General features: G+C 38.5%; 1 protein-coding gene across 1 annotated transcript; it reads left to right on the forward strand.

Annotated features, from left to right (window-relative positions):
- The first annotated feature begins 4,591 nt into the window (after positions 1–4,591).
- On the forward strand, positions 4,592–10,094 carry LOC123448802 (nuclear poly(A) polymerase 3-like). Its single transcript, XM_045125821.1, has 10 exons — positions 4,592–4,852; positions 4,958–5,035; positions 5,123–5,221; positions 6,348–6,410; positions 6,496–6,657; positions 7,243–7,356; positions 7,628–7,690; positions 7,787–8,083; positions 8,925–9,089; positions 9,180–10,094. The coding sequence occupies exons 1-10, from the start codon at positions 4,607–4,609 to the stop codon at positions 9,519–9,521; spliced, it is 1,629 nt and encodes a 542-aa protein (XP_044981756.1). The 5' UTR covers positions 4,592–4,606; the 3' UTR covers positions 9,522–10,094.
- Positions 10,095–10,803: the final 709 nt, after the last annotated feature.

Genomic DNA, 10,803 nt, shown 5'->3' on the forward strand with positions numbered 1-10,803 from the left:
AGGATAGTTCTCTCTCTCTCTCTCTCTCTCTCTCTCTCTCAATGTCTTAGAGGTGGGTTGCTCCAAAACGACAACATCGTTATCTAACTCTGAGCAGCCACCAACTTATGGTGGAGGGGTGGGCTATTTATAGCGAGCAGGCAACCATACTTGATATGACCAAAATGACCCTGGGTAAATGGCCAACCGAAACGTGTTCCAACGGTCGAATTTCAAAGACACGTGTGGCAACATTACTTGGGCTACAAGCAATGCTGACTCAGCCAACTGTGGAAGAGATTTCCTCTCACTGTCTTCACTCGAAGACATATGTATTTTGGGTTGAGCATCACGTCAGCGTTTGACTTCGATCACATCGACCCCATTACAGTATGGTGGTTCCTATGACACGGGAAATAAGAAACAAAACATACAAAAGACTTCATCTTCACGTTTCATTATCTTCAAGCGATTATCTTCGCGTACCACCAACGGCTTCGGTCATCATCAATGTCTTCGGACATTTTTGGGGGTCGTCTTTGACGGTTAAACCCAATGTCCACGGACTTCTATGTCTGTTAATGTGTGACCTCTCAAAAACACATTAGTCCCTCAACCACGTTTGTCTTCAATACTCCAAAACTAACAAAAAGTGGCACTAGATGCACGTGCAAGATGTTTTTCCCACATGTCATTTCAAAGATGTTTTTCTGACCATAGAAAATTAGCAATGTTAGCCATATTACAACTTAAGTTGCTCTGCCATGACAAGTTTTAAATTTCTTTTTAGTATGCGACATTGTCTTAAGATGAATTATTTTTTGGTCATGGCAAATTTACTTGTTTAACCATGGCAAAGTTACATTTTTGTGACCATCTCATTTTTTATTTGTACCCATGGAAAATTTACTCTTTTTAATGCGGACAATGTTTTTTGTGATAATGGCAAATTTACCTTTTTCAGTGCCACATGAATTTTACTTTTTTTATTCTCCATGGCAATTTCACCTTGATGTACATGGCAAATTTACTTCTCACATATGGCAACTTTACCTTTAATGCTCATGAAAAATTAACTTTTTTTACCTGCATTGTCAAATTAATTTTGCATCCATTGCAAAATTTACTTGCATCGATTGATGGGAAATTTTGCTATGTATGCACTATGGTAAATTTACTTTATGAAACACGACAATTTATTTTCATCTTTATTGGAAGATTGCTTTTTTATGAGCCATACCAAATTTCACTAAACAATCCATGCCTTCTTTTGTTCTCTATTGTGACAATTTTTTCTTTTTCTTTTTTGGACCATGGTGATTTTTCATAGCATGACAAAGAACATCTAGATGTTGTCATGGTAAAGCTAGGTTTAACTAGATTATGGGAAACTTATTACATATACCATGGCGAATTTAGTAATTTACCATGAAAAATTTAGTTAACGGATCGAGATTTTTTTTACTAATTAACAATGGCAAATTCAGTTTAACATGCATGGCAAGTTTAGCTTTATACACATGGCAATCTTAGTTAATAGTCTATGGCAGAATAAATTTGTACTGGTCATGTCTTTTTCATATCATGGCAAAAACTATTTTTTATTACCATGGCAACTTTACAATATCTCTTTGTTTCAATTACTATATCTCTTTTTTTGTATCATGACAAAAAATATATTAAAATGAGTACTTACAATTTGATAAGGAAAAAATCCCCCATATGCCTTGTGCCACATTGAAATATATTCTTTAGATAGAAATAAAGTCTAAATTCATGGCAACTTTTTTAAACCTTAATGTGTTGACATGGAACATGGCTACTTTTTTTTCTTACTTACGCTGCAAATTTATTCTACAACCCATGATAATTTTATTAAATAACATGGCAAATTTCATATCATTTTTACCATGGCGATTTTGTATTCATAATGTTTTACATTTTAAGAACATGGAAATTTTCACTTTATTGACATGCAAATTTTTACCTTAATTGCCATGCAATTTTTTACTCTTTTTTTACCATGTCAAACTTTCCTTCATTTTGGCATGGCAAAATTTACCTTCCATTTGCCATGGCAAAATTTACCTTCCATTTGCCATGGCAGTTGTACTTGCACATAAATGGAAAGTTTACTTTAACATATATGGCAAAATTTTACCTTCATTGTTGTGCAATTTTTAACTCTTTTTTTGCCATGTCATATTTTCCTTTAATTTTTGCCATGACAAAATTTACCTTTCATGTGCCATGGTAAATGTCATTTTTTATGATATGAATACATACATGAAATTTTTGTTACAAAAAGCATGTCATTTGTAATTCAAAGCCTATGGAAATTTTATAACATACATTTGGCATTCGTGTTACTGTACAATTTACATACACATCAATTTTCTCATACAAACATGGCAAATTTAATTAAAATCCCACGGTAATTTTGGTTTTATCTGCCATGATAATTTTTATTCATAAATTTGAGTTTACTTTACATATATGGCAATATTTTCTAATACCAAACATGGGCAAACTTAACTAAAATAGCATGGAAATTTCTAATAATAATCTAACATGGAAATTTATGATAAGAATCGGCCATGGCAATTTTTCTAATACCATACATGATTTTTTAATTAGAAGTTCCTATATTGCCATGGTAAAATTTACTCTTTATTGCTATGGCATTTTTAGTTTATTTTTGCCATGGCAATTATGTATTTTTTTTACTTTTGGACATGGCAAACTTTCCCCTTTTATTGCCATGTCAATCTTCATCTACACTCTTCATGTATTATAGTAAAAATACCACACTCTTCATATGGCATTTTTGTAAAATTCTTTTTGTTTTTTTACAATAGGTGGAAAATTCGTTTTTATACATAATGGCAGTTTTATGTGCTATTTTCTATCTCGTAATGTGGTTTATGTTTTTCAAACACTATTTACTTTTATAAATCATGGCAATTTGTGGTCCATTATTTTCATTTTTGATTTTTCTTCTTCTGAAGGATTGGTACTTTGTTTGCACTAGAACCCAGGCCTTTTTCCTGTCCCATATTGACGTGAAGGGTTGAGGGGGGGGGGGGATCTCACGATGGGGGTTGTTTCCCACCGAATGAGAAATGTTCGTTCAGTCTTCCCTCCCGGGGGACGTTTCGTTCGGGCTGACTCCTCCCTAGACCAAACGTCCAGTACTTATTGGGATCTTATCTTAATGGCTTATCGCTAAATGTCATGATATGATTATACTATACACAGTAAATTAATGTGAACATATCTTGAGGTGTTATCTCTACTCGATATTAATTTGTATCCTAATATCTACATATAGCAATGAATTAATGTCGTCATATCCTGCCACACACCCATGTAATCAATTTTTCTTTCATTTTTAGCAAACAATAAATTGTCACAATTATTTTCCTACATTTGTATACGACTAAACAATCATCATGTGAAACATTGCGTAGAAAATATGACGAGAGGAAGTGTATCTTTGCGATTCATCTCCTATAGCTAGTAGCATGTTATGCAATCAAGAGATTTCTTCCTAGTATTAACTACGACTATTAATTGTGCACAAAAAATATATGAAATTTATGACAAGGTATGAATTTATGGTAAGATATACACTGCGGATTTTTTATGCCTAAAATTTAGTTTTCATCGGTGTGCAAATCTTTAGTTAATAAAAGACCACAATCTATATGCACAAATAAACAATTTGAGCTAAAAGATATGAAGACCTAACATGGAACAATATTATCTCCATGATCAATAGTAAGCAGTGTTTTCACCGTCACCGGCAGAACACATTCACGACTAAAACGTGTGCGGTGGATGGCGCATCATCTGCGCAAAACTCGCCTATATAGCTACACGTAAAGTGGCGCAAAAAACATGACATACATAAAATAACGGTAAAATCTCTCATTTACTCACTACATGCAAGTGGCACGAAAGATATGACGTACAAGATAGCGCATACTTACATGTAAGCGGCGCGAAAGATATTGCGCGGAAGATAACGGTAAAGCCGCTCATATACATGTAAGTGGCGCGAAAGATATGACGTAAATGCTAACGGTAAAGCCTCTCATGTATTATAAATTAGAAAATGGCGCGGAAATTTCTGAAAGCTTGCATATCATCACCATTTGCTATTTGTTAACAACATGCTAAAAAGGGGCGTTAAACACAACAAACCTTTGGCTGTCTGGGATTTAAGGGCACGTTTGAGGTAAAAAAGAAGGTTGTTGACAGCAACAAGCTTGAAAACTGCGTTCAGGAAAACTAAAAAAGAAACAAGGTTGAAAACTCGTGGACCGTTTCCAGGAGGCAGCGACGACGCTGCTGTGTGCCACGTCTCCATCCAGCCCCAAACCCCGTCCCGTTTCTATATAAACCCCGTCTTCCCCCCTCCCGTTTCCACCATCCTCCCTCCCACCCATTCCCCTCAAAACCCCCAAAGCTGGCCTAAAACAATAATAGTATACCGTAATTCAAACACGAGGCCCTCGCCGGCGTCGACGTGCCCGCGGCGACCAACCAACTACACGCCGACCCACGCCGCGCGCGTGGCCGCCGGCAACAGCTGCGTCCTCGGCACCGGCGGCCCGTGCCGGCAATGGTGCTCGACCGCCCCGTCGGCCGCCCGGCCTTCCCGCGGAAGCCCGAGCGCCGAACCCTAGCCCCCCCGCGTGGTACGGGCCCTCCGCCTCCCCCGCCGATTCCGCCCACGCCGGGGGTGTACCTCCGGGGGCCTCCTCCGCTCCCGCCTCCCGGGGTCATCCTGCCACGCCCGATCGTCGTCTGTCTCGATCTCGCCAGGATGAAGCAAATGGATTCCTCCCGGAGCGCTTCGCTTATGAAGGTGAGCCGCCGAAGCGTTGAGCTTGCCCGCTTGCCGTGTGGTCGTATCGTATTGTTTTCTTGCCTAATTTTGGGTAAACTTTTTTTGTTTGTTTGCGAGGTTCAGTTCCTTGAGGACACGGGGGCTTCGCCCTCGGAGGAGGAAGACCGGAGGAGGGAGAGGGTCATACTCGAGCTCCACAAGGTAAAGGCAGTTCGTCTTTTGGTTCAAAGCTTGCAGCTTGCAATGTGTGCTGGAATGCGACCTGTAACCCGGTTGTGACTGTTGCAGATAGTTATGGATTGGACGAAATGGGTTGCACGCGACCAGGGGGGAGAACCTTGGATCACATCAGGCACGGTGTTGACCTTTGGCTCCTATGATTTAGGGGTAAGCACAGAACTCGAACCTGTGCATGATTTCTTGTGTCTTTTTTGATAATGGTTTGATGCTGGGCTGATCTACTACTGTATGATATATCAGTTGAATAATCCTTAGTTTTGAAGGTCAATTTCGTTATCTGTTTTATGTCATGTTAGATTTAAAGCCCTAGTGATCATCGTCTGTGAGTTGCTACTGGAGAGTCTTGACTTTGTTTTTGTGCAACTTACTGTTGACTTGTAAACTGCATCTGTGTATGTTAGGTCAGGGTAAGCGCAGAGTGGGCGTTGCTATATCCTTAACTTATTTACCTATTATCATGACTTTGGTAGTGTTTGGACTAGGAAATGAGCAGCATGATTTGGCGTTTGGCAGAATGACGCTCTGTTTGACTTTGCAGTACTATTGCATGATTGATATGATGCAAAAGAAACCATTACTGGCGAAGCAGTCAAAATGTATGATTATGAGTATAAGCGTAGGCTCGTGTTGACCAGTTAATCACACGTGTATGTTTCACATCGTTTATGAGCGGAGAGGTGATATACTTTAAGTTATGCATGTCGAACTTGATATTTTGTTTGTTGATGTGGCATAAAGAAACTGGTCTTGGGATGGTTAAGGGGAAGATGAGAGATACTGTATCTTGAATCTGCTCCTATATGATGTAATTACCTGTGGATAATATTGTATCTTGAGCACCAAATTAGTTTATACTTAATAGTCTGAAAGACATAAACTCATAAACGTTTCGCATAGGTAAATTTCAGGGAATTAGAAATCTTGCTAAATATGATCTCTATGTTATCATGTGTAGTTTTTGAAGTGTGGATGTTTTACTTATGCGTACAATATTCCTCAATTCCCTAAGGTGGAAGGAATCAGTGAAGTCATTAAATCTCTCCATGAGCTGGAGTTGTTTGGTCTTTTGAGAATATAAACAAGCAATATCTCTTGTGTTAAATTTGAATATATTGGTTTGGTCAATCTGTAATTGTATGTAAGCACCTAGACTGGGTAAACTTAAGGACTGTAACTGGATTTCCATGTTTACAATATTGCCCCTGTATCCGATGCATTTCCCCTTATAAAATTGTGGTTTATCTTTTGGTAATAATCATTGTTCTCTTTGAAGGCATATGGATCTGAATCTGATATTGATGCAGTCTGTGTTGGTCCTTGCATTGCATCACTACAGGTGAGTATATTTCTCAATTTCTGTTTATCTAACAGTTTTGCGCCATTGCAATCACCTCATGAGTTGTCCATGTGTTGACTTGTAGCATCATTTCTTCGTTATCCTGCGAAAAATGCTTGAAGCAAAGCCAGAAGTATCAGACTTGCATTCTATTGAAAGTGCTAGGGTTCCGTTGATGCGCTTTAAATTCAACGGTGTGTCAGTTGATTTTCCATACGCCCAGCTGCCAGTTATCAATGCTGCGGAGGCAAGTATCTTAAAATTGTGATGATTACACGTCTTAGGTTACATGTTATGTCAATTCGTGTTTATTGAATACTTTCTATTATTACGTGTTATAGTTCTTAGTTAGGTGATTTAAATTTATTCAACTTCTTTCGCTAAACAGCTTCTGTAACATCTCTGGCGTAACTATCTAGAACTCCTAGTGGTGTCCTGGAGCTAATACGTAGGATTTATATTTAACTCCTTATAAGATCATATGGTATTATGGTTTCATTTTTGTGTTGCTGTACCTTGGTAAGCCATATTGAGTTATTGTCCATATCTTTGGTGTTTTTTCTCAGGCCATAACTTTAATTCATCAGCTTTTGCATATTTATGTTAATACGCTGTTGGCCTCTTCACTTAAACGAGTCAAATGTGATACAATTTGTGAAAGCTGCTATGTTTATGCTGTTATGGGTATATATGATATAGGCACTGTGCTGGTCACACTTTCTCATAGATTCAACATTGGTTTTCATTATAAATTTAAGCATTTGCTGAAAGAAACAATTGAGCATAATATCTGATGGTCAATTTAAGCTCTCACAAGTTGTATTTTCTGCAGGCTATACGTGCAAATGATCCCTGTTTGCTAGAGAAAATTGACGAGGCAAGCTGGAGATGTCTATCTGGAGTTCGTGTTAATAGACAAATCATGCAATTAGTTCCAAATATGAAGGTTTAACAATAGTCTCAGTAGATTTATTTACATCCCATCATTGTTGCCATTCTTTACTTTTTATTCCTTGTATTTTTTTATGTCTCCGGCTTTGTCCCTGTTTATGTGCTGATAGTGGCTGTGCTGTCTCCCGCATATTCTGTGTGCTTTCTGTTTGTTTGTCTGGCATGCACTATAGCGTGATTATATGTGTCATTCGATGTGTTTCCAAAACCCTTCTTTCTTATTTAATTAATTTTCTTCTTTTCTAACTTTTGGAGTTTTGATGCAGAAATTTCAAGTTTTGTTGCGCTGCCTTAAACTCTGGGCAAGGAAAAGAGGAATTCATTGCCATGTATGTGGTTTGCTTTTTCTCTATTTATATTTCTTATGTATGTTTATAGTGTTTTTTTCCTGACTATTACCCTCAATTGTATGATGCCACTTTCAGCTAGTTGGCTTCTTTGCTGGAATTCATTTGGCGGTTCTTGGAGCATATGTTTGCCGCAGACATCCAAATGCTACTGCCAATACTTTGTTGTGTAGGTTCTTTGAGATATTTTCTCACTGGCCTTGGCCTCGTCCGGTGTCTTTGCATGACCAAACACCTCTTTGGAGTCCTGACGGGTGCTCTCTCATGCCCATAGTAATGCCCTGTTATCCACCAGAATTTTGTGCCTCTAATGTCACAAAAAGCACTTTCAACAAAATCAAAGAAGAGCTTTGGCGAGGTTTATCTTTGACCAAGGTATGCCTATTTATTTTTCGTTGCCTAATTTATGCACTTTTCTCCAAAAGAAGTTGATTGCCTGTTTGATATCTCCAGAATAAATATAGAAATTTTAAATTTTCTTTTATTGCAACTAAGTTGCAGGAGAGTCATGAGTTTTAATATGCCTGGTATCCCAATACCTTCCATTTCCATTTCTTGCTTTATTGCCATGATGGAGTTTAAACCTAAATAGTGTAGAACACTTTGTTACTTGAATTGGGTTTGCTTTTTATGCATCAAGATTTCAAATAAGCAATTGCTCACCTATTCTTTTTTTCTTTTTGTCTGGTCTTTTTCTATTCTCGTGTTCCTTAAAAAAATGACGAGTTAACTTGTTCCATTTGAAAATTTGATAGTTTTGTTGATCCGTCCAAAATATAAAAGTCAGAGTTATTGTAAAATAATGTTCCCAGCAACTTAAATAGGCCATGTTCCATATTGTTTCACCATGCTCATTGATTGGTTACTTGTTAGAGCTGTACTCATTGATAAAAAAAATATGGTATCATGTTTGCTTCATTGATTTGTTGGCATCCTCTCTTGATCTCTCTTTTGCTTTGAAATGATTTAATGGAAGTCCAATTTTAACTGGTGTGATCAGTTCTGTGTAGGTGGTTTCCTTATTGAACTGTAGAAAGTTTTCTTTTAATAATGTGGATTGATAGGAATTGATGACGTATGTTGTAAGATCTGTGCTGAAGCAAAATGACCTTAATATATCCATGACACTCTCTAAACGATTGGCGGACTTCAGTCTTAAGGCTTGCTTGCATTCTTGAATAGGCAGCTGATAATGGCACATTTCTCACTTTTACAGGATACAAGTAGTACTGATGTCAACTGGAATTGGATTTTTGCGCCATTTCCATATGCTGCAAAATATAAGCACTTCCTTCGTATAGTTCTCTCAGCTCCGACAACCGAAGAGTTACGTGATTGGGTTGGATGGGTGAAATCACGATTCCGCAGCCTTATTCTCAAGGTTATTTTCACCGCCTGTTTGTTTTATGTTCACATTGCTGTTTGCAAGCGTTAATGTTGATTGTGACCTCTCCTAACTGATGCTATGCAGCTGGAAAGCCTTAACATTGGTTGTGACCCAGATCCCTCAGAGCAAGTGGATCATACCATCGGTGAGCCAAATGCTGTATTCCTGTGGGGTCTCATCATGTATAGTAATACTCAGATCTGTACAACTTCTCTCAAAATGGACTTCATGAGAATTGTCACCAACAACATCTATGGAAAGGAAAAGTGTGCTCACTCTGACATAGAATTGTCTGTTGTCGTCAGTATGCCTCAGGTGCCTAAAAGCATGTCTGATCACTCGGCCTACTTACAGAAACTGCCGAGTCTGCCACCGATAATGCTGGGCTACCCACCGATGAGGCGGGGCTGCAATGCAGTTGGTTAAGACTCCGTTGTCATCTCAAACCTGTGAATATCCAGATGAGAAAAGGTAGAACCTGAGTTTCTTTAGCTTTGAAGGTTGTTTGCAGCATCAGATGGCATTTCTGGTGGTTTTTGTTGGAGTTGGGGCTTGTTCATTCCTCAGCGTAAGGAATATGGAAGTGTGTTTGTTGGAGCTGGCTGCTGAGAGATGGAATTTTTTGCCCTGAAGCTTCCAGGGTGCAGTATATCCATTCGAGCGGCTTATTCCTGTTCTGAGGCTTGTAGCAGGTACATGTAAATCCATGTACACAGCATAGCGATTGATATACAAATGAGAAGAGATATAGCAGTGTAGGAAGTGTGTGTGTGTAGGTGTAATCTTTGGTACCCAGCAGCAAAATGTGTAAATCGCCTTGTATGGTCAGAGCAGTTTTGCTGGGTACATCATATGCAGGGGCTGTTGTGGAATGTGGATGGAGGAGAATGCCATCCATTCTTACTGTTGTAGTCTGCAGTAAACTGCTGCATGTACTGCTGTTCATGAGTTGTTATGTAGCGAACCATCCGGATGAATGAATGTTTCTGTTGTTGTTTACTCTTGCATTATCTCTCTCTCTATATATATATATTTGCTTCTAAATGAGTTTAAGGGCTTGCAGCCCTGAGGAATGAGGATGTCATTGGGTGTCACATTGATAATGATCTTGTCCAGCTTTCGCTAGTTCTGTATATAAGATATGTGAAGCCCGGACGAAGATTGGACCGGCATGGTCCTTTTTTAATCTTTCAACATTTCTTCTTTGCCCTGTGAGAACGTCGTACCCCTTAAGGGCGACGACTTCGTGTTAATATAGAGGGGTCGCAACTCCCTGATAGCGGTACATTTAACTTGGGATACAAGGGATAAAGAGAGATAGAGATAGTTGGTTTAAAGAGATTACAATCTACATATTCCTTGAACTACAAGATAACTCTCTACATTGCATGTACCGCATATCACATGTTGTTTAACATCCTTCCTTAATCACAACTTCGTTAAGTTGAGATTACGCTTAAATTCTTCAAGACTTCTTGTAGGCAATGTCTTTGTGAACCCATCTGCAACTTGATCCTGTGAATGCACAAACCGAATTTCCAATTGTCTTTTAGCAACCCTTTCTCTAACAAAATGGAAATCAATTTCAATGTGTTTTGTCCTGGCATGGAAGACAGGGTTAGCAGATAAGTAGGTAGCACCAAGGTTGTCACACCATAAGCATGGAACCGGTGTATATTTTACTCCTAGTTCTCTCAACATGGATTGT

The sequence above is a fragment of the Hordeum vulgare genome, chromosome 4H (genome assembly GCF_904849725.1).
Source record: "Hordeum vulgare subsp. vulgare chromosome 4H, MorexV3_pseudomolecules_assembly, whole genome shotgun sequence".
NCBI lineage: Eukaryota > Viridiplantae > Streptophyta > Magnoliopsida > Poales > Poaceae > Hordeum > Hordeum vulgare.

Bases quoted from the DNA above. Each gene is read 5' to 3' on its own strand.
- LOC123448802 (XM_045125821.1), top strand. From the start codon at position 4,607: ATGGTGCTCGACCGCCCCGTCGGCCGCCCGGCCTTCCCGCGGAAGCCC. The intron at 5,222-6,347 runs GTAAGCACAGAA...TTCTCTTTGAAG, and splicing joins TTGGCTCCTATGATTTAGGG to GCATATGGATCTGAATCTGA. The intron at 7,691-7,786 runs GTATGTGGTTTG...TGCCACTTTCAG, and splicing joins AAAGAGGAATTCATTGCCAT to CTAGTTGGCTTCTTTGCTGG.